General features: G+C 41.5%; 2 protein-coding genes across 2 annotated transcripts; one reads left to right on the forward strand and one right to left on the reverse strand.

Annotated features, from left to right (window-relative positions):
* Window positions 1-1,766: 1,766 nt before the first annotated feature.
* SLU7 (SLU7 homolog, splicing factor) lies at window positions 1,767-14,332 on the reverse strand. Its single transcript, XM_079968069.1, has 16 exons — window positions 14,209-14,332; window positions 12,742-12,915; window positions 11,379-11,532; window positions 10,946-11,026; window positions 10,601-10,765; window positions 9,895-9,963; window positions 9,159-9,206; window positions 8,368-8,499; window positions 7,953-8,050; window positions 6,641-6,708; window positions 5,612-5,751; window positions 4,831-4,992; window positions 3,885-3,989; window positions 3,701-3,772; window positions 2,798-2,908; window positions 1,767-2,446 (listed from the first exon to the last, which is right to left on the reverse strand). Exons 2-16 carry the CDS (start codon window positions 12,903-12,905, stop codon window positions 2,267-2,269), a joined length of 1,749 nt encoding a protein of 582 aa, XP_079824195.1. The 5' UTR covers window positions 12,906-12,915; window positions 14,209-14,332; the 3' UTR covers window positions 1,767-2,266.
* An 883-nt stretch (window positions 14,333-15,215) lies between these two features.
* On the forward strand, window positions 15,216-19,278 carry PTTG1 (PTTG1 regulator of sister chromatid separation, securin). The gene is made up of 7 exons (XM_079968070.1): window positions 15,216-15,296; window positions 15,481-15,514; window positions 16,341-16,452; window positions 17,107-17,276; window positions 17,961-18,051; window positions 18,690-18,839; window positions 19,118-19,278. Exons 3-7 carry the CDS (start codon window positions 16,362-16,364, stop codon window positions 19,189-19,191), a joined length of 576 nt encoding a protein of 191 aa, XP_079824196.1. The 5' UTR covers window positions 15,216-15,296; window positions 15,481-15,514; window positions 16,341-16,361; the 3' UTR covers window positions 19,192-19,278.
* The last annotated feature ends 6,561 nt before the right edge of the window (window positions 19,279-25,839 follow it).

Here is a 25,839-nt window from a genome sequence, read left to right on the forward strand (position 1 = left end):
TGCTTTCATCAGGATAGATTTTAGCTGGTCTCTTGAGATTGCCTATTAGTACAGCCAAAAGCCTTTTAAAGAAATTTCCCCCCAGACATCAAATAAATGAAAAGCAGCAATACCAGGATCTAAAAGAAGCATCAACCAAGCCTATCAAAATAATTCAGGTTGTGCAGAGTCCAATATCTGAAGAGGCTTGGCTCACGTTTTCTACCTAATGCTAGTTCACTTTTGCAGATAACATCATGCACCAAGATGTTGTGCAGTACATATATAAAATCATAGAATCACGAGAGAAGAAAATTATATTGTGACCTATTTAGTATGTATTAAAACAACACTTCAGGCAATGCGAGTCTTCCACATGCACTTGTTTCATAGCCAAAAAAATAGAAGCTGCTTTTTAAAGCTTGCAGTCTCATTTTGACATTGCATAATTTTAGCAAGCTTCACTGGAGCACAACGGGCAAGGCAATTTTAACTAAATAAATTTACATTTATGAACAGAACTGCAAGAGGCAGAATTGTGCGTAAAGAGGGAGAGGGTTTTCCCATAAGACAACATGGGTTCTCGCCCTGTGGCTACTGTGTCTTCTTTAAGGTTGCAGAAAGCAGCTGAACCTTAAACTAATTCTCCTGTTGGACAGGGACATTAAAGGGGGCTTACAATAATAAGGGCAACAGAAGATAAAATAGTATGTGAGTTTTGGCAGTGGCAGTGACAGCAGACTTCAATAGCATGGCAAACCATGAGGAATGATTGCACAAGGGACTGAGTTTGGGGATAGAGCGGGTTGGATGTCCAGTTCTGGAGAATGAACACAGAGAAGATGGAAGCAGTCCTCCTCTGGAGCTCGAAGGGAGGACTGCCATTAAGCGCTGGCGCCGACCGGAAGTCTCTCCAGGGAGTCTTCTCTTCTCATGAGGTGGCCAAAATATTGGAGCCTCAGCTTCAGGATCTGTCCTCCTAGTGAGCACTCAGGGCTGATTTCCTTAAGAATGGATGTGTTTGATCTTCTTGCAGTCCATGGGACTCTCAAGAGTCTCCTCCAGCACCATAATTCAAAAGCATCAATTCTTCGGCGATCAAAGCATCAATTCTCGGTGATAAAAAAAAAAGAAAAAGAGATTCCTGCATTGGAGGGGTTTGGGTCCCTTCCAAAACTACAGTTCTGTGTTAAATTCTAGTTTATCAGCAAATATGATTCTATTCATTTAGGGATTCTATTCACTGGGGATTTCTGTCCCACTATTCCATTAATGTGTGACATTGTGAGGGGAAGCTGCTACTGTCTTAATCTGAGTGCTATGAAGAACAGACACAGACTGCACCCTCCTTCAAGATGGTCTACCTCCATGCCTACAGGTGTACATTTATCTTCCAAGTGAGGGCAATACTTCATGCATCAGAAGAAGCAGACTCTGGTTCATGAAGTTATGCCTCTATCCTAATGGTTTGGGATGGGTATTCAAAAGCCTAGCTGTGTCCCAAGGATGCCAGAAAAGGAAGATGATATCTGGTTCATTATCTATTACACTTAGAATCCAGCTCACCTGTGCTGAAAAATGAGCATTTAACATTATATGCCACAGCTATTGCTGACAACTGTGAGCACAATCCTGTGCTTCCAGCATGCAAGAACGAAGGGTGGGAGGAAAGAAAAGGAACTGGTACTTTAGATGATGGATGCAGAGCAATTGGGGAAGATGTTCTGATAGCTAACTCCCAGAGCAACACATTTAAGACACATGAGATACTTGGAAATCTCATCCAATTCTGCTGAGAAGCTGTCTGAGCTTTTAACCAGAATGGTTTCACAAGAGTAGAATTCTGTTAACTTCTGAGAAGAATACCCCCCCCTTCAACTGTACTGAGTTAATTTATACATAAAAGTAGGTTACAACTGTGTATTTGCCAAGTGGAAAGTACCAAAGTCTTGTTCCCTTCAAACAGCAGAAATAGTGACTCCTGCTATTGTTTGGGGATGTGACACATTCTGAGTGAGAAGAATGTTGCCTTTTTGTATTAATAAACCTACTGGGCATCATAACTGCAACCAGCAGGTTATGGCAGACAAAACATTTGCATTTACAAAGGAAACACAAGATGTAAACTGTACACTCTCTTTTTTCAGTTGAAACATTGCCATATTTATATGCCATATTTATATACACATACACAATACAATACAGAAAACTGGCAGGTGTTCTACTTGGTGATCAAATATAAAAACAACACCCAAGTCCTGTGGGCTTGCAAGTTCTTTCATAAAAGTTACTGCCCCAGAAACGAGGCCATAGGATCATCTGGCCGCTGGCGCTTCATTCGATAAGCTTCCATTTCCTCCTCTGTTGGTTCTCGGCTTTCATACATGCTGTTATATGGCCTCTTTCTCTCATCTAATTGCATTATTTCTTTCACGTGAAGGAGACGGGCTTCTTCAGCATTCAATGCCTAAAGGAAAACAAAACACAATCCATAACTGTGTGACAATATTAGTTTACAGAAGCCAGCAAGATCCAATACAGGGAGTGAGGTTTCATTAAATGATAGGCAGGGATGGAGAGAAATTGTCTGCAGCATTAAGGTGATCATGTGGCATAATGTAGGTTTAGCCCATGGGATTCCAACTTTTGGCTACTGGTCTAAACACCGTCACAAGTATTCACCCAAAAGAGTATGACTAAAAAGTCACCAAGTTGTATTCAACACTTTACATCGGCTAACAAAAGGAATCCATCGGTTTGAAAATTACTAATAAGCAAGAAAAATGCAGCTGGCAGATTATTCTTATTTCAAGCATACCTTCTTTAATTTTTCCTGTTTCTTTCTATCTTCTTCACTATCAGATCCTGTACTCTTCTTGTGCTTTTTCTTCTTTTTCTTCTTCTCCTCTTTTTGTTTTTCCTGATGCATCTGCAGAGGGTGGAAAAAAGCAATAGTATTCGGAGGCAGCCCCACGTATAACAACTTGCAGTAAACAAACCTAGGGACTTTTTGAGACTTTGAAGGGTGAAATGCTACATGGGCTGTGCTTTCTTATTTTGAATAACCACTAGGCGGATCTTGCAGTTAAAGAGAACTATTCCTCTATATCAGTAGTGGGGAACTTCCGGCCCACAAGCCAAATTAGGCCTGGCGGGGGTTTAATTGGGCCCAGGGGCAGTTTCCCTTAAACCACATCCATCTGCTGCACACCAGATGTATGGAACCCCAGGTGTGGAGCAAGTAAAGACACAGCTGCAAAGGAACGATTAAAGGGCACTGCCAATTGTTTCTTGCTAAGCAGGACTTGCATTCAGCACCTTTAAAATTTGATGCCAAATACAAGCTCTGCTGAGATTAGTGTCATTAAAGAACTCCTGATCTGAGCTCCCAAGCGCAACTGATTCCTGCCAAAAGCAGAGGTTTTAATCAGCGTCACTTAGCTGATTGGCACTGACTACAACCCCAGCTGGTATTGGCTGCAGTGACCTTTCTTTGCAGCCTGACTTGAGTTCAAGTTTGTCTGCAAAGAAAAACAACTTCACCTAGTGATGGCAGGTGACTTGCAGTGGGCATGGAGATCTGGCCTGCTGGCTGGATGCAGTTCCCCATTCCTGCTCTACAAACTAAAATTATCTCTCTTCCCCTTGACACACAATAGGTTTTTCTTTTCTTTCTTTTTTTTTTGTAAAGGGAAGCACACAGGAGAAAAAGGCAACCTACCTCCACTAGAGTTCTTTGTTTGGTCACATACTCTTCCTCAGGCACTTCAATGGGCAATTCCTCATCAGCGTTCTGTAGAGAGAATAAATAGGAGAGAAAATAAAATTCAACAGGAGAAACAAGTATTAGCCTGGATTTTTTAAAACTTAGAAGTGGAAAATTTATTTCTTAGGCCAGTTCTTACTGCAATTTCTCTTCCAGCTTCTCCTGTGCAATACGAATACTTTACAAATGAGTAGCAGCATTTGTATCCCCATTTGCCTTCTTTCCAATAGGAACCCCAAATGCACTGCAGGGGGAACAAAAAGAAAAGTAAAATCAGTTACTTTTACCACCATTGGTTGTGTTGATGTAAAGTTATAGAATTATATAAACGTTGTTCAGGATACAACTAAACTTTTGAGAAATATTACTTTCCCTGAAATCATGAAATCTACTTACAGAGGATTTATTAAACTTAAATCTTCAGCCTAGGAAGGATTTGTTGTACTCAGTTCTTGCTTGTTGGCTTCCCAGAGGCATCTGGTTGGCCACTGTGAGAAAAGGCTGCTGGACTAAGGGTTAGAGCAACTGCCCTATGAGGAAAGGCTGCAACATCTGGGGCAACCCAAAGTTCAGCCCTTTTGATGTTTTAGTTTACTTGACTGAGTTTCTGAATATATGCATAATTCTGCTGCCAAAATGGGACATAAAGCGCTTTATTTTTGCTGAACTGCACCTTGAACAGATGTACAGTATCTGCAGATTTTGAAAACTGATTTTTCAAGTTTCCAAGTCAAATATTTGCAAAGTGAAACGATGGGGCTGGATCTAGAGGTCACCCTATGTTAAAGGAAGGCTCCTTCTGCCCACAATAAGCGGAAGGAGGGAAGGCAGCTTTTATTGCTTCTCCCTGCAAAGGAATCATTGTAATAAGTAACTTTTAAAACCAACTGTTTTACAGTGAAGTGGTGACCATGTAAGCACAGGAGAACTCAACTCATACCTATGAATTGCATGCAGGTCAGAATTTGGCTGCTTGCAGCTGAAGGGGAGCACAGCTCAGAATTAATTCTGAGAAGTAGAACCCTTATTCAAAATATAAAGTGCAGCCTTATTTTTAGTAAGGTTTCCTGTTCTTGGTTACTTACTGTGTGGTTGTTGATAGTTACATCTTCCTCATATTTAGAACGAGCAACAGCCTTCTCTTGGCCTTTAATAACTGTTCCATGTCTAGAATATTCCACATAATCTTCCGTCTGAGCAAGCAGCAACTCAGGCGGTGGGGCATCCAGATGTTCTTGTCCTCCGTACTGTTAAGAAATAAAGTTTGGAAAAATCTTTAGCAAAGGATTATCTACAGTTTAACTATACAGTATTTTACTAATCAAGAATCCCTATCTGGATATTGCAGGAAACAACTGTAAGCCACTATGCTATCCTTATATACAGGCAACCCGATTTGTATGGGGTTGTGTTTCTGGTCAGTGGAGCACACCGAAGCCTGTCCTGCCATTTCCCAGGTCTAAAATAACCCGCATGTTGGCGGTTGTGCATCAATTGCATGTGCGCAAAATGGTTGTTGCCTGTCCACTGTGCTCTTTTAAAGAGTTCATGTGCATGTGTATTGAAAGCATTTTCAAATTTCTCTTCAGTAGAATAGAACACACCAACACAAGCAAAACTGCATAAATTTCTAGCAGCAAATGCACAGCAAGGTTAGATTATAAATCCATTTCCACCTCAAAAATCAGAATGGCTTGTGAACCTATTTACTCCTTGTTGTGTGTTTTATAAAACCTTACAAACTGGCACACAGTTCTGTTCAAAATACGTAATTCAGTAAATCTTGCTTGCTGCATTTCTATTGCTGCATGCAAAAATCCCTGGTTGCCTACAGCTACTAGTCTGGTGCTTAGGAGGCTGATTTACCTTCTCCAGGATGCTTTCTTTCTGCTGCTCCTTGAAGTCTTCTTTTTTCACTTTGAAGGACTTATACAAGAGTTCAAGTTTTGTAGGATCTGCCTGAAGATGAACTTCAGAGCCTTTTTCATAGGCTTCCCAGGCAAACACTTTTAAGGAATTAAGGAGAGAGAATGTTTGCAATAACTATTTGCTGATATATAGACTAACTTCAGGGTATAAGCTGGTTTTGCTCTCAATAGGAACCAAATAATTTTGGGGGAAGTGGGGCTAAAGGAAGACAAGGCAAAGGTAAGGTTCTCTCTGTTTTTACTCTTCCCTTCTACTCCCATGAATTATTCTCAGCTTCACAGAGCCAGTTCTAGGAACAGCTGCCATGAATCTCTCTAGGCTTGGCTCTACTGAGCCAGCTTCAAGAACAACCCACAACATCACTGTCCATCTGCTCAAGCTGGCCTGGAACCCACTTGCTTTGAGCAGAGGGTTCATGGTTTCCAAGGGGCAGAGGAAAGAGAACCGCCTTGGAGAATTATCTAAGGATACAAAGGGGACATTGGGCTTGGAGGACACCGGCATCACTGCAGCCCCCCCCCCCATTTTATACCCCATGCTGAAGGGAAGTGAGTGAGCAAACAAACAAACAAACAAACAGCTACTTCCTTTCAGCCTAACTCTTGGCCTCAGAAGCCTAAGAGAACTCACAACTGCATGATGCTCTCTGCAGCCAGTGTTCCTTTGGCAGTATGGAGGCACAAATACACCCCCTAGCACAGTTTGTTTTCCTTTTTTTTGAGGGCAAGAGGAGGTATGCAAGGGGGAACATTGAAAACCCTCAATATTTCTCTAAAGTTTTTTTTTTTTTTTTGGGGGGGGGGCGGTTTCCTCTGAATAAGGACCCTTTCCCTCTATTTGCCCAAAATTGAAACTCCCCTGAAGATTAAACTGAGAATAGTTCCTTCCGCTGTCAAAAGCAGGTTTCATTAAGTAGTAGTAGATGGTGTAACTGAAGGAAACACGTCTGGCAGATTCAGTACTTACGCTGAGTTTGCGCCATTGAAATGGTAGCCCCCGTGTAACGAACGAAGTTGTCACCTGCATAACTGACCCTGGAAGGAAAGACCTTGTAAGTAACCAGGATGCACAGGAAATATGAGTGGTTTTACATTACAAAATGAGTTCTTTCTTCTTTGTTAGGACACTTTCATTGAAAGGAGCCATTCCCATGTTTGCAAAGATGTGCTTCAATAAGCAACACAAGTCCCCGCACCACCCCCAAAAGCAACACAAGTGACGAGCTCTGCCATAGATCTGTAAAATCCAGCCTGCTTCTTGCATCTCTGAGGAGACTCAACTGTACGCACCAGCTTTTCAGGCAATATGCTTGTAGTCAGAGCAATCATCCATTATTAAAATGCAGTATGAGAAACAACTTTCAGATTAAAACCACATACAAGAAAGGAATGTACTGCGACCCTCCTGCAACAGAGCTTGCTTACACAGCATCTGGGGCCCACATTTGTTGGTGACTTACAAGCCAGCCTCTATTTATGCTCACCACCAACCCTCTCCCATCCCCATGAAAGTCCTCCCAAGTGTGCTGTTGGTCTCAGAGGCAGGGGTTTCTCTCACCAGTCCTGAGCTGTAGATAACAAATCACACAAGAGATTTCAGCTCTTTTGCTTTCCCCAAACTGCAACTCAAAAGAGAAAACCATGACTATCACTGAACCTTCTGGCTATATACAGAAGGCTTGAAAGGAAAGCATGGTCTCATCTCAAGCTTGGCTACGGTAACAAGCAGCATGAGAGACTCAGATAATTTTTTATTTACTCCTTACTCCACCACAAAGTAAAGCTAGGAGGAAAGAGATATAAGCTTTTGGGTATCAGTCCCTCCCAGAAACTCAAGAGCACTTGCCCCTAGTGGGATAGAACATGGATATGTGAATGTCTGTGCAGCATTTAGCTATTCTATTAAATAAAGGAGGACTAATCATTCAACCAAATGATATGGGGCAATGGAGATATCAAATCCGATTTCTTTCCATGGGTGAAATCCAACAGCGTTTCTTCACCAGTGGAATGGATATTGCTGGTAGAACAGATTCAACCCCCCCCCCTGCATTTCCTAAAACCTTGTTTGGGAAACCTCTGGCAGATAGGGAAAAGGGAGGTCCATTCACGAGGTTTTGGATGCCACCCAGGAAATCCCCAGTATCAAATTAGTACTAAAGAAAGCTTTCCTCACAACTTCCACTGTCATGTATGGGTTTCACCGGTACCCAAATATTAATGTTTGAAAGGATGCACAAGACATTTAAATTACCCAAGCAAGTTAGTTTCAAACTTACTCATCTGGATTCTTTCCAGCATTGGCATATGGATTCTCTCTCATCGCTCTGGTTTTAGGATCATAGTATGCAGAATTGGGATCAAGATTCCTCAAGTACTGAAAAGACACGAGAATACAGACTTGAAGCTTCAGTGCAGGTAACAGAGCCAACCATCCCTTGAAGATCTCTTAATGCCAACTCGTCAATGCAGCTAATCAAATCCTCATTTTATTTTAAGTTAAATGGATTTCTTAATGTCACTAAGCAATTAATTTTCAGTTAAGAATGAGAAATCTAAAAGAGACTATTGGTTCCATATATTAATTAATAAAGCTTGATGAAGGCAAGAAGAATGTTGTGTACTTTTCTTAATCCACCAGTAAAACACAGACAACAGCTACACAATGACAAGGCTTAATGTGAATCTGCTTACTTTAGCGATATCCTCCCGAATACGCAGGTTTCGGACTGTAATACGCCTTTTGGAGTCAAAATTCTGTCCAGGCATATCAATGTCATCTGCATATTTGTCTTCATCTTCATCTTCACTGTTATGATCTCTTTCCTGAAAACATAGCAAGATGTATTATTCAAAAGAGCAGTAGGTGCAGAATTCATTTGCACAATTAATCTAAAATGCAAAGACCTTTAAGCTATTTTAAAAATTCACACAATTTTATTAGTGCTCTGTAAATAATTTTTTTTTTTAATAAGAGTCCTATATGTTTTAATTTATTAGGATCTAAGTGAGGTTAGATTTGCCAAAGTTTATTTCATCCTTGCAGGACACTTAGATCCAGAAACAGATGCGGAACATCCCTCTAGTTGGTCCATGCTACTCAAGCAGCACAGAGAGCTGAAAGGGCAGCTGATTAATGTTGTTGTCTCTATGCAAAAATGCTTAAAAACAACCACCTCCCTTATTTTCATAAAGTGATGCTGATTATCAGAGGTACCTGGTTGGGGTGGGAAAAGAGGTGGACCCCTCCCCCAATTTTTCACATTTCCTTTTAACAGTAATAGTTTCTGGTCCATCATATATGATGGCAGGTGATTAATAGGTGGGTGGTTCCAAGCACCTATCAAAATGGCCCACAGAGGTAGGTTCAGTTCTAGATTTGGTCCTTTAGCGTGATCCAGTTGGCCACTTCAAAGTACACCAAGCCATTTTCTGTGAAAAAACAATTCTCCTGTATCTTGTGAGTTTTTTAAAATATTCTTTACCGTTTGTGAATTTGGTTCGTCTTCTCCCCATCTATGTCGCGGGGAGTTCTGCGGCAAGGAAAAGTAGCATTAGCACAGCATATAAGCTCAATTTTGTATTTTAGTTTTAAATTTCAAAATATTTTTTTTAAAGTGTAAGACTGAAATTAACTTTATTGAGGAAGTTGAAAGAAAATACCCTGAAATGGCTCTGGTTTCCTTCCAGTTCCAAAGAAGCTTTAATATTAAAAGTAGGGTTTATACTGCCACCTAGTGAAATGCAAAATGAAGGGCACGCCCAAATGAGTAAGCACTCCTGTTGGTTTGTTCATAGCAAAAGCTTTAGGCTTAAGGTAGATTTAAGCCTGATCTAGCGCAACGGGGGGAGCTCCCATTGCTCGGTTCCTGCTCCTGCCAACCTAGCAGTTCAAAAGCACATAAAAGTGCAAGTAGATAAATAGGTACCGCTCCATCACGAAGATGAATGGCGTTTCCGTGCGCTGCTCTGGTTCGCCATAAGCGGCTTAGTCATGCTGGCCACATGACCTGGAAGCTGTATGCTGGCTTCTTTGGCCAATAAAGTGAGATGAGCGCTGCAACCCCAGAGTCGGCCACGAGTGGACCTAATGGTGCTTAGTGCTTATTTGTGCCCTCAGCAGCATCCTATACCTTTAATAGCAGTGGTGACATGTGAGAAAGGGGGACACACATCCCTTGTGGTAAAACACCAGGGTACTAATGTTTTCAGTTCACTTACCACTTGCTCCGTCAGCTTTCCTGAAGCCAGCTCCTCCTGGAGCTTCTGCACTTTCAATGAGCGTTTAGCCTATTAAAATGAAAGCAGGATTACTTCTCACATTGGACTGAAAGTTTCCACAACCACTTCATTCATCATGCAAACATCAATCTTATTTAATTAAAATTAAATCTGTCTTTGGTACTAAAATTCAGTATGAACAATCCCTTTACTAACCCTTAGCAAGCAGAAGTTCTTCTCACCAGAGGGCATCTTTCACTAGACAAGTGGGAATTATCCATTGCTTTGTGAGTGGTGTTCTGAATGCTCAACAGAACTTCCTCTTCCCCTCCTCCCCTTGTGTACCCCCAAAATTTGTTCCAGAGAGCCCCCCCCCAACAATTTGGAGAGATTTTGAAGATCCACGGTGGTCTGCAGGAAGAAGAGGAAGTGGACATTTTCTTGCACAAGTATGTTGCATGAGCGAAACAGCAGCACTGGATAAAATGCATTGTTTGAAAGTCACTCTTGGCTCAATGGTCTGGCTGAGTAAAAGGCAGCTTTTCATGGACCTTACCTTAAACATTTCTACTGGTATTTAAGTTAGCGTGCAAGTTAATTCTACTCTAGATAAAAAAGTGACCTATTTTAACATTGATATATGGCACAACTTCCCAAGAGACTGTCAGAATCTTTTTAAAGGAAAAAAACATACCACCCTACTTACTAAATCAACCTTGGCGTATTCTTCTACAATCTTCATATGCTCCTCTGGATTATAGCCATTCCAACGGTCTCTTTTTCCATCATAGTCAAACATCAGCTGTGGTTGCATGTGCTCATCTGGTGCAATGTTGGTTCCTGTGAATTTGGCTCCAACCTTTCTAGGTCTCTGCAGGGAAGAAAATAGACCATAACCTTAGCATTGCTCCTGTTCTTCAGAAAAGAAACTAGCTACATTATTATTCCTTTTTTTGTATCAGAGAGCTTGGGGAAATTAATTTTTCAGTATGTTAGCAAGATTCACAGTTAATTTTATCCAATTTCATGTAAAAATAATAATCGTGCTTACCTCTAAGCAATCTTTCTTCTTGTGTGTAAGGGCACCGCAGTTCTCACAGGCTCCTTTGCGGTACTTGGTTGCATGAGAATTCTGAACAAAAAACAAAAACAAATGAAAACTTCCTATCAACAGCACACCTACTTCCCTCCACTCAGCCTCGATCAGAATATACTTGGCCCCATTTGACTGCAAAAGAAACAGATCTACAATACCATTAATTTTATCTGTAATGATAATTGCAGAGAACTTGATCCGTAGCTTGAAGTGTACCCCTGCAAGTCAACTAGTGTAAAACTATCCCACAACATCTGATACTCAGAAAGATGACAAACTATCACTGAACTCAATCTTTTGAATGCCAGTAATAAGAAATAAAGGACCGCAAACTGATTAGGATTTATTCACATTCTAGAGTGCCAGCATTCCCATCATGGCGACCTACCTCTTTGACTCCTCGCTTGTACCATTCCCCTAGAAATGTAAATTCTTGTTGCTTCTCTGGCTGAGGTCTCTGATGCTTTAGTGTAGGCCTTTTTGAAGGATCTATATACCATGGGACTGAGGAAATGTACTGAGGAATATGAGGGTTGATGTCTCTGTAATAAATAGAAAACACACACATTGAAGTGGGAGTAATCCCCATTGAACATACTGGGAATTACTTCTGAATAAATATGGTTGTGTTATGTTGCATTGTTGAACAACTAAATGTTACAGATATCCACAAAATAATGTTGTGAATGCTTTGTGACCAGGTAAGATGGACCTTAAGTCTGTAAGGGTTCCCATGTTGAGATAGAGATCAAGGAGACTTCTAAGTGGAAATCATTTCATTATTTATTTTTATTATGCTCTGACATTTATATGCTGCCTTTTCCCTACCATGGAACCTGACACCCAGCTGAACTCAATTGAGACATGCCTCCAAGTACATAGACTCAGACCCACAGAAGGGATGACAACAGAATCCCCAATTCAGTGCTTTTTAAAATACTTAAAAAAGTAGATTGGTAATTTCAAGTGCAGTGGTACCTCTGGTTACAAACTTAATTCATTCCGGAGGTCTGTTCTTAACCTGAGGTACCACTTTAACTAATGGGGCCTTCCACTGCTGCTGCCGCGCGATTTCTGTTCTCATCCTGGGGCAAAGTTCTTAACCCAAGGTACTACTTCCGGGTTAGCAGAGTCTGTAACCTTAATTGTTTGTAACCCGAGGTACTACTGTAACAAAACATACCCATACAAGGAAAATAGAGCTTAGCAGCTGTGCATAAAAGAGAGAAAATAGTGGCAGATGGTAGTACATTTTAGATGTTCCAATAAAGGCAATCACAGTGTCTCTCCATAAGGGTCCATGAGTCAATGGAGGGTCAAAACCATGTTCGACTGTCTTAACAATACTGTAAAAGGATACCATGTTATATAGGAAGTGTGAGTCTTTTCCCCTCCCAGATCGATATTCTGAGCACTGAGCTTTGGCCCTTCCTTTTTGCTTAATTTTTTTAAAAAAAACCACTCACATTTCAAGATTTCAATCCCTTCCAATTGCCTGCCCCACTCTGGAAAGGTTAGGAAAAGACTAGACAGGCTGAAGGCAGGAATAAACCATACATTTCAGTTTATTCATTTCATTACCCATTGGCTATAGAAATTCCAAAACTATCAAGCAAGATACCTCAGAAATTCCTTCAAGGTACATACCTCCTAACTTCAAAATAATAAAACATAAAGTCATAAAAGAAGTGCAAGTTTGAAGGAAATACAAGGGAACTGCCAGCAGATATGAACGGATACACAAGACTTACTTTCCCTCTTCATCTACTTCTGCTGGTGCATTGCCCAGTTTTCTCTGCTCTTCCAATTCCTTTTTCTTCCTCCAGTCCTCCCTGGTCATCTTCTTAGGCTCTTCTAAGCCATTTGACCCTCCAGGAGGGTTAGCAGCTATCGTTTCCATACTACCAGATTCCATGATCTTTTACCTACAAACAAGAATGCAGGTTTATCAGCCAGAGAAATAGATCAAACACTGTTTTAATTCTGTCCTTATGAATGATCTCAAACTGTTAACTATAGTCAGTATTTTGCACGTATTAATTCTCCCATCGACCCTTCACTAGTGTTCTTATAGTAATTGGAGCCAGGCCACAGCCATCAGAAAAAGTAGCTACCATATGAAATATAACACCATTCTCTCTCTGAGAGATGATAACAAAAACAGAAGCAGCTGGGATTAGTGGGATAATGCACAAACTCCCCATGAATCCAAGAAATGATTCAAAAACCGTAACATGCAGAGATAGTGTCATATCATAATCGCACTCTGCTTAACACCATCCTAACTCAAGACAGATTATAATACCTCTTCAAACCCCACCAATGTGACTGTTAAATAAGCCGCCTCCTATAAGTTACCACCTCCTATAAATTAGGTGAACATGAAACCAAAAACTAGCTAGCCTATCTGATGCTTTGGGAGTTATAAGCCTCCCAGCTATTTTCTCCACTCCTTCTGTGGCTGCGTAGATCCCTAGAGAAGACTCATCTAGCAGCATTTAGCCACCGATGTTTATGTCTTTATGAACCATTCTCAACGAGATTAGTCACAACAGTACGTAACTATGTTTATGTGGGTTCCCTCCCTCTCAGTAGTAACAGTTTAATGAGAACACCTCAGCTATGACCTGCTTAGCCATCATAGCAAAAGAACATCTATATGATCTAAGCAACTGGAAGCAAACACATAATTTCAAACGCAGTTAATGTACTGATCCATCAGCCTGGCAACTGGATTTGTGCGTTTAACGGAGAGGTGCTGTAAGTGGGGGAGGAGGGCGGTAGGCTAGAGCCAGAGCTCACTGTACGGTCGGCCCCAGTTTTAACACCCCCCTCCAACCACAAGGACTTCAAGAAGCCGAAAAGAAGCACTTTTTACGACCCTCTTGTGTTTCCCGCGACAAATACGTAGCTGAAACAGGTAAACCAAATAAACCTCCAGAGAAGGTCCTGAGGCGAGGCCTTAGCGGGCCTTTGTTTACTCCTCTGTGTGAAAACACAGAATGAACCGAAACCCAAAGGGAAGAGGAGAAACAGCAGCCACCACGGAGCCTCCTGGGATTTTAAACGTCCAGAGGGACACAATATCCTGAATACGTACTCCGTATAAACAAACACAACTTTCAGGACCTTGGAAGCGGCCTCTGCTGTCCTACAGGGGAAGTACAGTTTCCTCCGCCGGGTAACACTCGCAGGGCAGCCACAAAATCCAGCCTTACCGAAGTTGCCAGCCCCGACAGCTGCCGTTTCTACGCCACAGGCTTCTCGGCACCGAGCAGGCCTCACTTCCGCTTTGCTTCCGCTTCCCACAATGCAGCGCGCCGCTCCATCCGCCTTCCTCTTAAAGGGGCACCGCCCTGATTCCAAAGGCATCTCGGCGTCCCCCGCCCGGTCCCCGCATGCATTTACTCGGGGTTAAGCCCCACTATGACTCCAGGGCGCTTTGTTTTCGGTGCGCGTCTTAATTAGAGCCCCGAGGGTCGAAAGCCAGCCCACGAGGGGTTTTGGTCCGGCAACCTCCTCTGGACCAGCTAAAAGGCTGCAGTCCTGGAAGGGCAGTAAGAGGAACCCCAACTAGAGCAAAGCAGTCCTCCTAGGCAGGACTGCTGCAGTGACTGTATGCATGAGCTTCCTTGCACTAGATTGAACTCTTATGCCTTAAGCATTGTGGTAGGCTTTAATCTTTATATGGCTACCCACTGATTTGGGAGTAAATCCCAGTACAATGAGACTCCGGAAAAGGATTAGGACTAGCATTGCAAGCCTTTAAGCCCTCTTTGTTTTTGTTGCAGCAGATCCACAGGGCTGCCTCCTCCTCCGCCCATAATAATAATAATAATAAAATAAATAGCAATAATGGTAATAGTAACAACAATTTATTATTTATACTCCGAAAGTGCTGCACTCCGGGACCTCCTGTCTTACTCCGCCGAGTGCAGCGAGCAAGGGTGACTTTAGGGCTTTGCAGTCTGATCCCACGCATACGTAGCTGGGAATAAACTCCCACTGCGCACTGCTCCCATAGGAAATACAGTTACACGCGCCTTGTAACTAGCACGCTTCATCTGCTGTCCCTTTGCCTCGTCGTGGGTTCTTTAACGAGCCGGGAAAGCGTGAAACCCCGCCTCCTCTCCTCCGCCATTGGTTTACCGAGGTAGCAATCGGCAGCGGCTCACGCGGGGAGTAACGACCAATGGGGAAGGAGGGTGATGATTTAAAAGTGACCCGTGCGGAAAGCAGAGCTCGTTAGTGGTGTATCGCTTTTAGTGTGCGTGTTGTCAATTATTTGGCAGTGGGTGGATGCGAGGTTTAAAAGCTTGTTTGCCCTAAATTTTTGTTTCCTTTTTTTGTCATTGCTTCCTAATGTCTCGTTTCTATCGGTTCTAATTCAAATGTGCTGGTTTTATGTTTAGTAACAAGTTGTGTTGCTTTTTTAAAATTCTGTATCCTTTTTGCTTGGACTAAATTAATTTTTTTCTTATTGCTGTCAGGTTCTTTGTTTCCTTTGGTCCATTCTATAGGCAGGTAAGTAATGCCAAAAGAGAAGTTGGCTTTTTGGTCTTTTTCCCCTAAGAGTTAGAAACACTAGTTAAATCAATCAGGTCTAGGGCAACCTAAGACTCCAGCCCTGACTGTACTTAAGATGGGCAGTCGGTAGGTTTCCTGGAATTCTGTGTGCCTTATGGTCTGGCAAGTTAGTGAGACTGCATTAAAATGATGGAGAACAATGTGGGTGGGAATACACTTTGTAGAGGCCCCCTCCCTTTTTTGCTGTTACTTTTTGGGTTACACTGCTATAATGCTAATGTCTGGCATTTAACACTGGCACTCGAGTATGTGGTAGCATGGAAAGTATTGCTTTAGTATATGTGTCAAAACCTGTAACTTTAGGCTGCAATTCTTTTAAGCATTTATCTGAGAATAAGACCAATTGAACTCGGTGGGACCTACTTCTGAGTAGGCAGCAATAGTTCACTGTTGTTCTTAACTTCAGAATGTAGTCCTCTGTAAATAGACACTTTTAAAAAGTGCTTTTTTTATAAAAAAGACTGTTTTGCCACCACCACCATGTATTTTTCTAAACTGCTTTAGTGAGTAGTTTTTGTTTGCATTTTGAGTTCTGTCTAGTGTTTAACAGTTATCTGCACATACCAGTGCACTGTACCTAGTCAAGACAAACACTTGAAAGAAGTGCATTAAACCAGTGGCCGCCTTTGCTCCAGAAGGTTCTGGAGGAGTTTCCCCAAGTGATTGAAGTACTACTAGTGAGACATACTTGAACTCCTATAATGATGACAGAAGGCTAAGGATGCAAGAAAACATGAAATAATAATGTATATATCTATTCTAGCAATCCTTGGATGTCAAAGCGATGGCGACACAAATTTACATAGAAAAAGAGAATGATGAAATTGGCACAGTCGCTTCTTCTAAGGGTCGGATGCAATTGGTATCTGCACCATGTAAGTTTGTATTCATGTGAATTTAAACTGGTATAAATGAATGGAAATACCTTTTTTAAACCAAAGCTCCATTAAAGATGCTGATGAACTTGAATTAATAATTCAGAATGCTTAATATCAACTTTTTATAGCTTTCTCCTCCTTTTTTTGGAGGCAGCAATGATAACAGGTCAGCTCAGCTTAGAGGTACCGGATGATGAAGTCTTTGTGGAAGGACAAGATGCCGGGAGGAAGGAAAAATGAGAACTAACTGTGGCTTCTCCTTTATTCTGCCTCATGGAGTATTCTTAGCAGCACTGGCTTGATTTGCTTGTCTTGCCTGTCGCATTAACCGTGGTTTAATGTGAACAAGCAGCATGCTCAGAATCTCCTGGGGCATTCCTGCTGCATTTTGGATGAAACAAACCAGGGCCTGGTTTGTCATGTCACCTGAACCTGCACTTGTTTATCTCCAAATGAACCAAGAGTTATAAGCTAAGAACAAACCTTGGTTTACTGCTCTTGGCTTGTTTGGAGAGAGACAAACAACAATCTTGGGTTCATATAACATGATAAATGTATGTTCTGGCTTGTTTTGTCTGTGGTGCCCTTGAATGAAGAAGTTTTGGTACTTTGGGTCTCAAGCATGTTGGCTGATTTGATTTTCTTTCATAGCAAAGAGTTTTGCTGAAAGGTCCTGCCCCAAGACTCCGCTTGTTGGAAGGACAGCTAACGTAAATCCAGCAGCACCCCAGTCTGTCAGGAAGGTTCTAGGAAATTTGAATAGGCCTTTAACAACAACGAAGAGTAACTTTCCAAAAGGAAAAAAGTCTTCTACGAAAAAGGTTAGTAGAGCTAATACTCCATAGGACTGCATTAGATTCTCAAAACAGAATGATTCCTAGGCTGGAGAACCGTCCAAGATATAAGCAAAACAATCAGAGCTGCAGCTTAGGCAAGCTGAATAGAAAAGATCATAGATGTGTGCCAATCTGTCAAAATTTCAGCAAGTGATAATGATCAGCTCACCTTAAACTAGCCTCTTGAGTAACTGAAGCTTTCATCTTGTGAAAAACTTTTCTTCCAGAAAAGTAGTACATTGGTGGGTATGAAATAGGGGGATGACTGGCACATAGCAGGAAAAAGAGAGTTGTGTGTACATAGAGACCAGCTTTCTCTCTAACTCATGAAGGAAGAATGCATTCACAAGGATGATTAAAGCTAAGAACACTGGAAAATCTGCTGGTCACAACAAGAACAACAAAAACCAGGGTGGCACCTGAAAGGGGATTTCTAAGTGAAGATAAGGGAAGAAGTGGGGAGGCAGCCTGTTTTTAATTTTTCCTTGATTAAGGAGTTGGGAACAAGAAGTCATGGTGTTATAATAAACATGATTTTGGGAATTCCCAAGCTGTGGTCCATGGTCCACCAGTGGGAAGCACAGATTCAGCATATTAACTGGAAAAATCTCTAGTCTGGCTGTTTTAAGACTTTGTTGTAACCACTTTTTCTGGTTATCCTCATTTAAGGCTACTGAAACTGCAAACAGAGTTGAAAGCAGCAGCATGGTTACTGAAGACTATCCAGAAAAGGAGAACCTCTTTTCCTATGATCCTTTAGGTAATGCCTGCCAAGGATTATTTTGGTTTCCTTGGGATAGTGGGGGTGATTGGTTGGTTGGTTGGTTGGTTGGTTGGTTGATAATCAATGCAGAGATATGAAGCAGGAGGTGGTTCTGCTGGAGTGTCACAGGTTGCTGTATGTCTTGTTAACTGAGCTTCTGTACTGTAAGCTGCAGCGCATGCTGGGGTTATGTTCTGGGGATCGCACCTAAAGGCAAAATTGTGTAAAGTCAAAATGTATTGGGTTCAGTGGCAGGTGGGATTGCCAAAGACTTTCCCCCCAGATGCCCGTCTCATCATCATCATTTTTATTATCATTATCATCATAATTATTAATATCATAATCATCATCATTATTATCATCATTAGCCAAGCATGTTAAACTGAATGGTCACACATTAAATACACGTAAGTTGCAGGATTACTGTTCTAGAAGTTGCCAGGCATAACAGATAAGTTGAGGAAATCTGAATAAAAAATCAGTCTTATGTATTTTATTTATGCTCTTTGCATGCTACTCAATAGCGGTGTAAACCCTGCTAGCTGAGTGAATTATGTTACTGCCCCACTCCTCTAACAAGCAGTGGAGAGTGATGCTCAGGGGCAGTGCTAACCACTGTTGTTGTTTCTGAACAGACTTTGAGAGTTTTGAAGTTCCTGAAGAGCACAGGCTGAGCCACATGCCCCTGACTGGAGTTTCTCTGATGGTATTTGAAAATGCCTCTGACAGATTTGCAAGCACAATCTCTGTACCCGCAAAAGAACCTTCCATTTCATGGGGCTATGGTAAGTAAAAAAAAAGTGATTTGCATCCAGTAAAGTGAGTGGCTATAATGCTGCATTGTAAGGGGCAATACTTGGTTGGAACAGAGCAAACACAGAAAGAATTGAAAAGCAACTTGGTGGTTGTCCACTAACAACTGCCTAACATTTGGGTGACTAGGGTAAAAGGGGGCACTGGGAAAAAAAAGGAGATTAGGAATGTAACCATGAACATTAGAAATGAAAATATTAAAATTTGAATGTATCTGACTTGATGTTAACTGGCTTTTTAAATCTTTCAGATACCCTGCAGTCCACTCAAGACTTCCTGGCAACTTTGGATGAAATAGTAATTGATCTTCCCCCTCCCTTATAATATGTAAACAGGCTTATCTCTTTTTAAGCTGAATTTTGAGCAAGCTGTATTAATTTTCATAATAAAGGACTTGGATTAAAATCGCAAGACGACTTTGAATGAACTGACTTAACAAAACGAAGTAAAACTTGCCAGAAACCAGAAGGTTGGGCAAAGCTAGTCAGTGCAGTTAAGATTAGGACTCCAGACTGCTTTCCTTGACAAAAGGAGAAAACGACAAATAGGGTTGTGAAGGAGGCTCCTCAACATGGTTGGTCTTGCAGTTTCAGTCATCTGGTAGCTTGTTGCTATGTCTGCTTCATGCCTTTTGCTCACCTGAATGTGGATCTGTGAATCTGAGTTTGGTAGTCTAGTTCAGTGAAATGGACAACCCTGAAGTTCAGACATGGTGTTGTACCCAGTCTGGAAGGAGGCTGGTAATGAGGCGGGACTTGCAATTCTGATCAGCAGTGTGGCCTAGACTTTGCTCTGAAGGAGTGTTGATGTTGGCTACTGCAGAATGACCGAATCATGTACACGCCACTTCTGAGATTTGACAGGTGCTATGGGAAGCAAAAGCAATTTTGGATCTGCCTACCTTGATTTTACAAAAGCCTTCCAACATCATACTTATCTCCATTCAGGCAGGGTGATAGAACAGCATAACCAGCATCTCCTGGGAAATGTCTGTTTAAATAATTAACCACTTGTCATCTGGAAATTTCAGCCAGGAAAGTTTTCAAGGATAGCAATATGACCTTCCTTCAACAACCCATTGAAATGATGAAGAGGCTTTCTCTTTTTTAAAATAAGGAACGGCGGTCGAAGAACCTTTGTAGCATATTAAGGGAAAGCTAGTTTCAGGAAAGTACTTGGTGCACTTTGAATCAAGTCTGGTTAACGTTGGGCTGAAAATTTTAGGGCAGCCTTTCTCAACCTTTGTTCCTCACATGTTGTTGGCCTATAGTTCCCACCATCCCTAACCATCCCTAGTCCTGTTACAATCCTGGGTCTACTTGTAAGTAAGCTATTTTAATCCATAGGTCTTCCTAGTAAGTATGGGTAGGTTTCTGCACCAGGCTTATTTCTCTTCTGCTTTGTTGTCTTTCCCCTCTCCCACCTTAGGATGGGGTGGAGGAAGATTCTGCCTAATGAAAACTTTTAAAATCATTGGCTCATTTATTTGCATGGAAGTGCTATCATAGGAGACCTCTTTAAGTCTTGGAACTAGCCAAGCAGAGCTAATGACAATTATTCCTCCCCCCGCCCCCATTTCACATAGGGCCTTCTACACTGCTCCTTTGGTCAAACATTTTCTGTAGCATATAGTCAGTGCAAAGGAATTTCCTCACAAACCCAACTCCTCAATCCAGAGTGCAAAGGAATAGGCTTAAGAATGCTGGGATGACACTTGCACCCAGAGCAATTGTTGGGTCAGCTTCACTGCAAAATGGGTGGCTAAACTATAAAGGAGCTAGCAATTATGGTAACTTCCCCTCAGGATATGGGCGGGAAGTTTTGTTGCAAGTGCCCTGGGAAAAAGGGAATCTCTCACAGTCTTGACAGGAAACTGGTGACTGCTTATGTTGGGAAATCTATGGCCCTCTAGATATTGCTAGACCAAAGCTAGCATTTCTGATTGTAGGCGGAGCTGATGGCAATCAGAGCCCAATGTCTGGAGGGCCCCAGGTTTCCTGTCGCTGGTTTAGCATTCCTCAGGTATCTCACTTTGTGAATATGTGGCTGGCCAAGATGTCAAATGAAGTATTCGCAGAAGGCAGAATTGGAACAAGCACTCCCAGCATTCACAATTCAGGTCACTGTTATTATTTTTTACAGCAAGCTGCAATCTGTTTTACAAATGGTTTCAGTAGCTTCTCTGACAGCTACACAGTACCATCGTGTGGCTATCTTGATGTACCACATATTTCAAAGGACTGTGTGTTTTTAATGTTAATGGGATGAATCTTAGCTGAGTTGGGTTGTACAGGGGCTATTTTCCTTGTCTGTACTGAAAACTTGAGGTCACTGGTTTCATTTAGAGAGATAACATCAGAGTAAAACAAGCATCCCAGTTCTGCCTGTTTCTGATGGTGATCAAAAATATGTATTGTGGAAATGGGATAAGTTAATGTCATTATTGTTCATTTGTATGCCCCCTTTCCATAGTTAAACCATTCTGTCTGTGCAGATGTAGATAATTACAAAAATATAACAAAATTTAAGTGGTCATAAACAATAAATGCAAACATCTCAATAAATATACCAAAAAATTAAACTATCCTCAAATAATTCAGCAAATGATCATGGCAAAGTCTAACAAGAAAGATACAGAAACAATACCAATAACAGCAAAAATTAATCACCTCCAAAACTCAGTCTTGACCCCAACAGAAACTAAACGGCCACATCAGTAGTCTCTAGGCAGCTGGTCCTGCAGGTGAGATAGTCTCTGTTCCTTGCAACAGTAGCAGCTTTTGTAGTGGGAGTCAGGGCCTGGGCCTGTAAAGCAGGGAGCAGGTCTTGTAGGAATCACAGCAAAGATGGTTTCAAATACATTCATCTAACCTGCTTGTAACGGTGACTAGTAGTACAGACTTGACTTAGATTCCCCTGTTCTGTTAAAGTGTTATCTACCTGAACAGCCCATACAGGTATATACTAAAGCAGCTGTTCATGAATATGTTTAGACTGAGCATTCTTAATTTGGGACTCCTGTGGGAGAATACAAATGATGGAATCAATGAGAATGGAAATCCACTTCTAGCTGCAGGAGTTCTGTCTCCTGCCTGCAGCAGATAAAGGGAGTTACATGAAAGGAGAGGCTATACTTTTTAACATTGTTTTCTGTAATACGGTTTATAGCCATAGGTTGCAGCTAGTGTGGGGTTAGTTTCTTTGGGATGGGAGTAATGATGGCATGTATGGGGTACAGAATGGGACGGCTAGTTTCCAGAACTCCAATGAATATAAGGGAATAAAAGTGGGTAAGAAATCAAATAAATGAACATGAAATGCCAACAGGTGCTTGGCTGAATCTGGCACAAATGATATAGCTGACAATGGAGGAGAATCTTTATGTAAATACTGGATTAATGGGGGTTCTATTAGGGTATAATCCCCTTTAAAGAAAGCTCGATCTGATTGCTTGACCCATATAATCATATATTGGAGGGCATCCCCATTGCACCTGGGTTGAGGGCTCATGCACACATCCAGATCTTCTGCAAAGCTTATCAAATAGTCAAGGTCACACACACTTTATCACTTCTGTTATTCAGAAATGTGCGCCATAATTGAATGTACTTAACGTGATCTAGGTAATAAACTTTTAAGCTGTGCAGCCAGGTGGCAATAATGTGCTAGTTAGAGTGAACTCGTTTTTTCCTTAAAAACCCTCATGCATTTCCCCAAAGCATTCTGATATCTAGTGAAGATACCTGAAACTTCTTACCCAAAGTAGTTAAACCACAATTTTCTATAGGTTTCATCTCTAGGTTCTAGAACAGAGCCAAACAGGTAATTATTGTCGTGATAGTCTATAACATGATGACAAAGTACATTTTTGAGAGCGTGTTAGGAGGCATATTAACAGTGTAGTCCTAAACATGTTTTTACTAAGAAGCAAGTTCCATCTGTTTATGGGGGAGTGGCTTTCTCCTTGGTAAGTGGGCATGCGTAGGATTGCAGCCGGAATCTGTCACCTTAATAGCGCAAAATATGGTAATAATGCTCAATATTAATGGAGTGCTTTTGACTCACAGGTTTTTAACGGCAGGTGCAAAGGCTTTTTAAAGTATCCTGACTTGTCTCAGTGCTTGGGTTAATGATATGTGGATACATACAGTATAGTACAGAAGTGAAATAAAGTATGGCTAGGAGATAGGGCATTTGCTCTGCAACATTATGCTGGTTTGCTATGAACTTGAAGGTATCAGGTATTGTAATAGATTATGGGCTTGAGCCTGGGCTTTCGGTCCCGATATGTTACAGAAAAATCCCAATTGCATTGCCCTATACAAAAAATGCATACCTTTGTAACAAGAACTAATTCTGTACTGACTGTCATGACGCCATTTCAAGGTCATTGTAATTTGCTAACTGATGACTCCAAATCTGAATTCATTGAATAGTGTGTGAACTTCAAATGATGTTATAAAAGAGCCATTTTAATGCTGATTAGTTAAAATTAATTTCAATTAAAACATCTCATATGCTGTGTTCACTAGAAGTGTGGGGTTAGTTTCTTTGGAAATCTGGAAATCAAGTTCATAATGATAACTTTGTTAAGTGTTAAGATGTACAGTGACAAAGAAAGTGCTTAAAATTTAACACATCATTAACTTAGCTTTGGGGCCATTTAGTTAACTTACCATACAATGTATTATCAAAGAAAACTTGAGGATGAATGAACAGCCTTCAGACCCTTGACTTACCTGCTCTGCAATGCTTTCCTTTTAATATATTGATATGTAAAACCATTCCATTTTATATGATGATTTGCTTATGAAGGCAGCTGCCCCTCCGGGATTCTTATTTCCAGTACAATAACACCTCAAAGCTGTAAATTCTAAATAACTGGTGGAAAATAGGATGGTGTGGCAGGTAGGGAAATGTCTTTAGGAAAGTAGATTATAATTTCACACCCTGTTGAGTGAGCTGTGCTGCCACCAGACTCCTGTAAAAGCGAGGTGGTATTGTATTGGTTTTCTTCATGCTAGCAAATGAAGCAGAACAATCTTTTGGTAAAGAAACTATTGAAAGGACAGAGGAGAAGAGGAATGTGCTCAGAGGTGGAAGAGACATCAACAAGCATCTATCCGACTCTAGATGCGCAGTTAGACTGGAGACAGCAAGGCTTCTTAATTCACCCCCTTTTTTCTGCTCATGCCAACTGACAAACCATTCATAAAACTCTAGAGAATGCTGTGAGAGGCCACTTATTCATTTGCAAATCCCAAAAGCTAACCGGAAGATGTACTATGTGGAACCATGTACCACGTGCTGGGATACTGCCAGGGAGACATCAGCCATCATGGCCCCCAAGCCGCCTCCGGACGTCCATCGATCTCCCGTAGACAACGCAGTATCATTCAATTAGCAACACGAGCTCCAGAAATAGCTTGCCACATTCCAGAGCTCATGCACGCTCTATCAGCAGAATTCACACAGCGAAAGATGCACGCAAGAGAGCATTATTTACAACTTTATTCAGCGTTGGTCAGAACAAAGAAAACACGACTGCCTGCTTCAATGTCTCAGGCACAGAGAGAAAACGAAAGCATAGACACAACAGAAACATCCTGTGAACAGGAAATACGCAGGCTGTGACACAAACATCCTGCTCCCTTTTAAGGTGGAACGGAAATATCCTAACGCCACGGAGGTGTGAACATGAAGGGAAGCAGTGCTCATTTAGCAGCAAGAATTATTGCATCTACAGTGGTACCTCGGGTTAAGTACTTAATTTGTTCCGGAGGTCCGTACTTAACCTGAAACTGTTCTTAACCTGAAGCACCACTTTAGCTAATGGGGCCGTCTGCTGCTGCCGCAGGGCAGTATACAAATTTAATAAATAATAATTTTTGTTGCTGTCTTTATACCTTTAACTTGATATGCAGAGATGAAGCTGTTAGAAGAAGAAGAAGAGTTTGGATTTGATATCCCGCTTTATCACTACCTGAAGGAGTCTCAAAGCGGCTAATATTCTCCTTTCCCTTCCTCCCCCACAAGAAACACTCTGTGAGGTGAATGGGGCTGAGAGACTTCAAAGAAGTGTGACTGGCCCAAGGTCACCCAGCAGCTGCATGTGGAGGAGCAGAGACGCGAACCCAGTCCCCCAGATTACGAGTCCACTGCTCTTAACCACTACACGGCACTGGCTGGAAATTAGGTGGAGTATTGCAAATAAACTTAAGTGTTGCTGTGTACCCTTAGTTTCAGATCAATGGGGAGTCGAGGTAGGGAGAAAACTATTCCCAAGGCCGAGTACAAGGAATGTGCTTATGGTATTTTTGGATCCATTATAGGAAGCCTATTTGTATAAGTCACTAAAGAGGTAGAGTGCCAAGGACAAAGGGTGTCCTTGAATGCTGAAACGTATTTTAGAGAATGAAGTTTTCATAAGTTGCCGCAGATGGAGGTTTTACCTTCTGTCGCATGAATACCAAATGCTTAGTCGTTGTGCGGCGAGAGCATATTCTGGGTCATTGCTCAGCAGCAAAAACTATTATTTTCTCAAAAATGCATTCATAGTCCTCCTGAAGTTGTTTGTCGATCACTTGATTGAAAAGTTCCAAACTTTGTCCTTGTCTGTTCCCTGAGCTCTTTGTGAAAACAATGCAAGTGGCAATAGAATTCTGCATTTTCAATTTGTAACGCGAGTGAAATAAGTAATGTCTTGGCCCCCGTACATTTTAAGGGTGATTAGAAAAGCTGTTTCAAATATCACTGAAGCTGTGTTAGGGTTCAGCTTGTACAGTAGTAACCCTCAAATCAAGTTTCTTAAACTATAAAGTCAAACAACACAAGTGCTTCTCTTCGCTAGACATTTGTCACACTCTCCTAACACTGGAACTCATGGTCTACCAATGAAGCTGAATGTTGAAAGATTCAGGACAGGTAGGAGAAAGCCCTTCTTCATGCAGTGCATGGTTAAACGATGGAATT

The sequence above is a fragment of the Podarcis cretensis genome (genome assembly GCF_951804945.1).
Source record: "Podarcis cretensis genome assembly, chromosome: 2".
In the NCBI taxonomy this organism is placed as follows: Eukaryota; Metazoa; Chordata; class Lepidosauria; order Squamata; family Lacertidae; genus Podarcis; species Podarcis cretensis.

What these genes read in the sequence shown, in the direction of transcription:
- PTTG1 (XM_079968070.1), top strand. Translation starts at nt 16,362, where the DNA reads ATGGCGACACAAATTTACATAGAAAAAGAGAATGATGAAATTGGCACA. An exon ending in GCAATTGGTATCTGCACCAT is followed by an intron (nt 16,453 to 17,106) that starts GTAAGTTTGTAT and finishes TTTCTTTCATAG; the next exon opens with CAAAGAGTTTTGCTGAAAGG. An exon ending in CTTTTCCTATGATCCTTTAG is followed by an intron (nt 18,052 to 18,689) that starts GTAATGCCTGCC and finishes GTTTCTGAACAG; the next exon opens with ACTTTGAGAGTTTTGAAGTT.
- SLU7 (XM_079968069.1), bottom strand. Translation starts at nt 12,905, where the DNA reads ATGGAATCTGGTAGTATGGAAACGATAGCTGCTAACCCTCCTGGAGGG. An exon ending in ACAAGCGAGGAGTCAAAGAG is followed by an intron (nt 11,027 to 11,378) that starts GTAGGTCGCCAT and finishes TTTTTTGTTCAG; the next exon opens with AATTCTCATGCAACCAAGTA. An exon ending in TTCAATGGCGCAAACTCAGC is followed by an intron (nt 5,752 to 6,640) that starts GTAAGTACTGAA and finishes ATTCCTTAAAAG; the next exon opens with TGTTTGCCTGGGAAGCCTAT.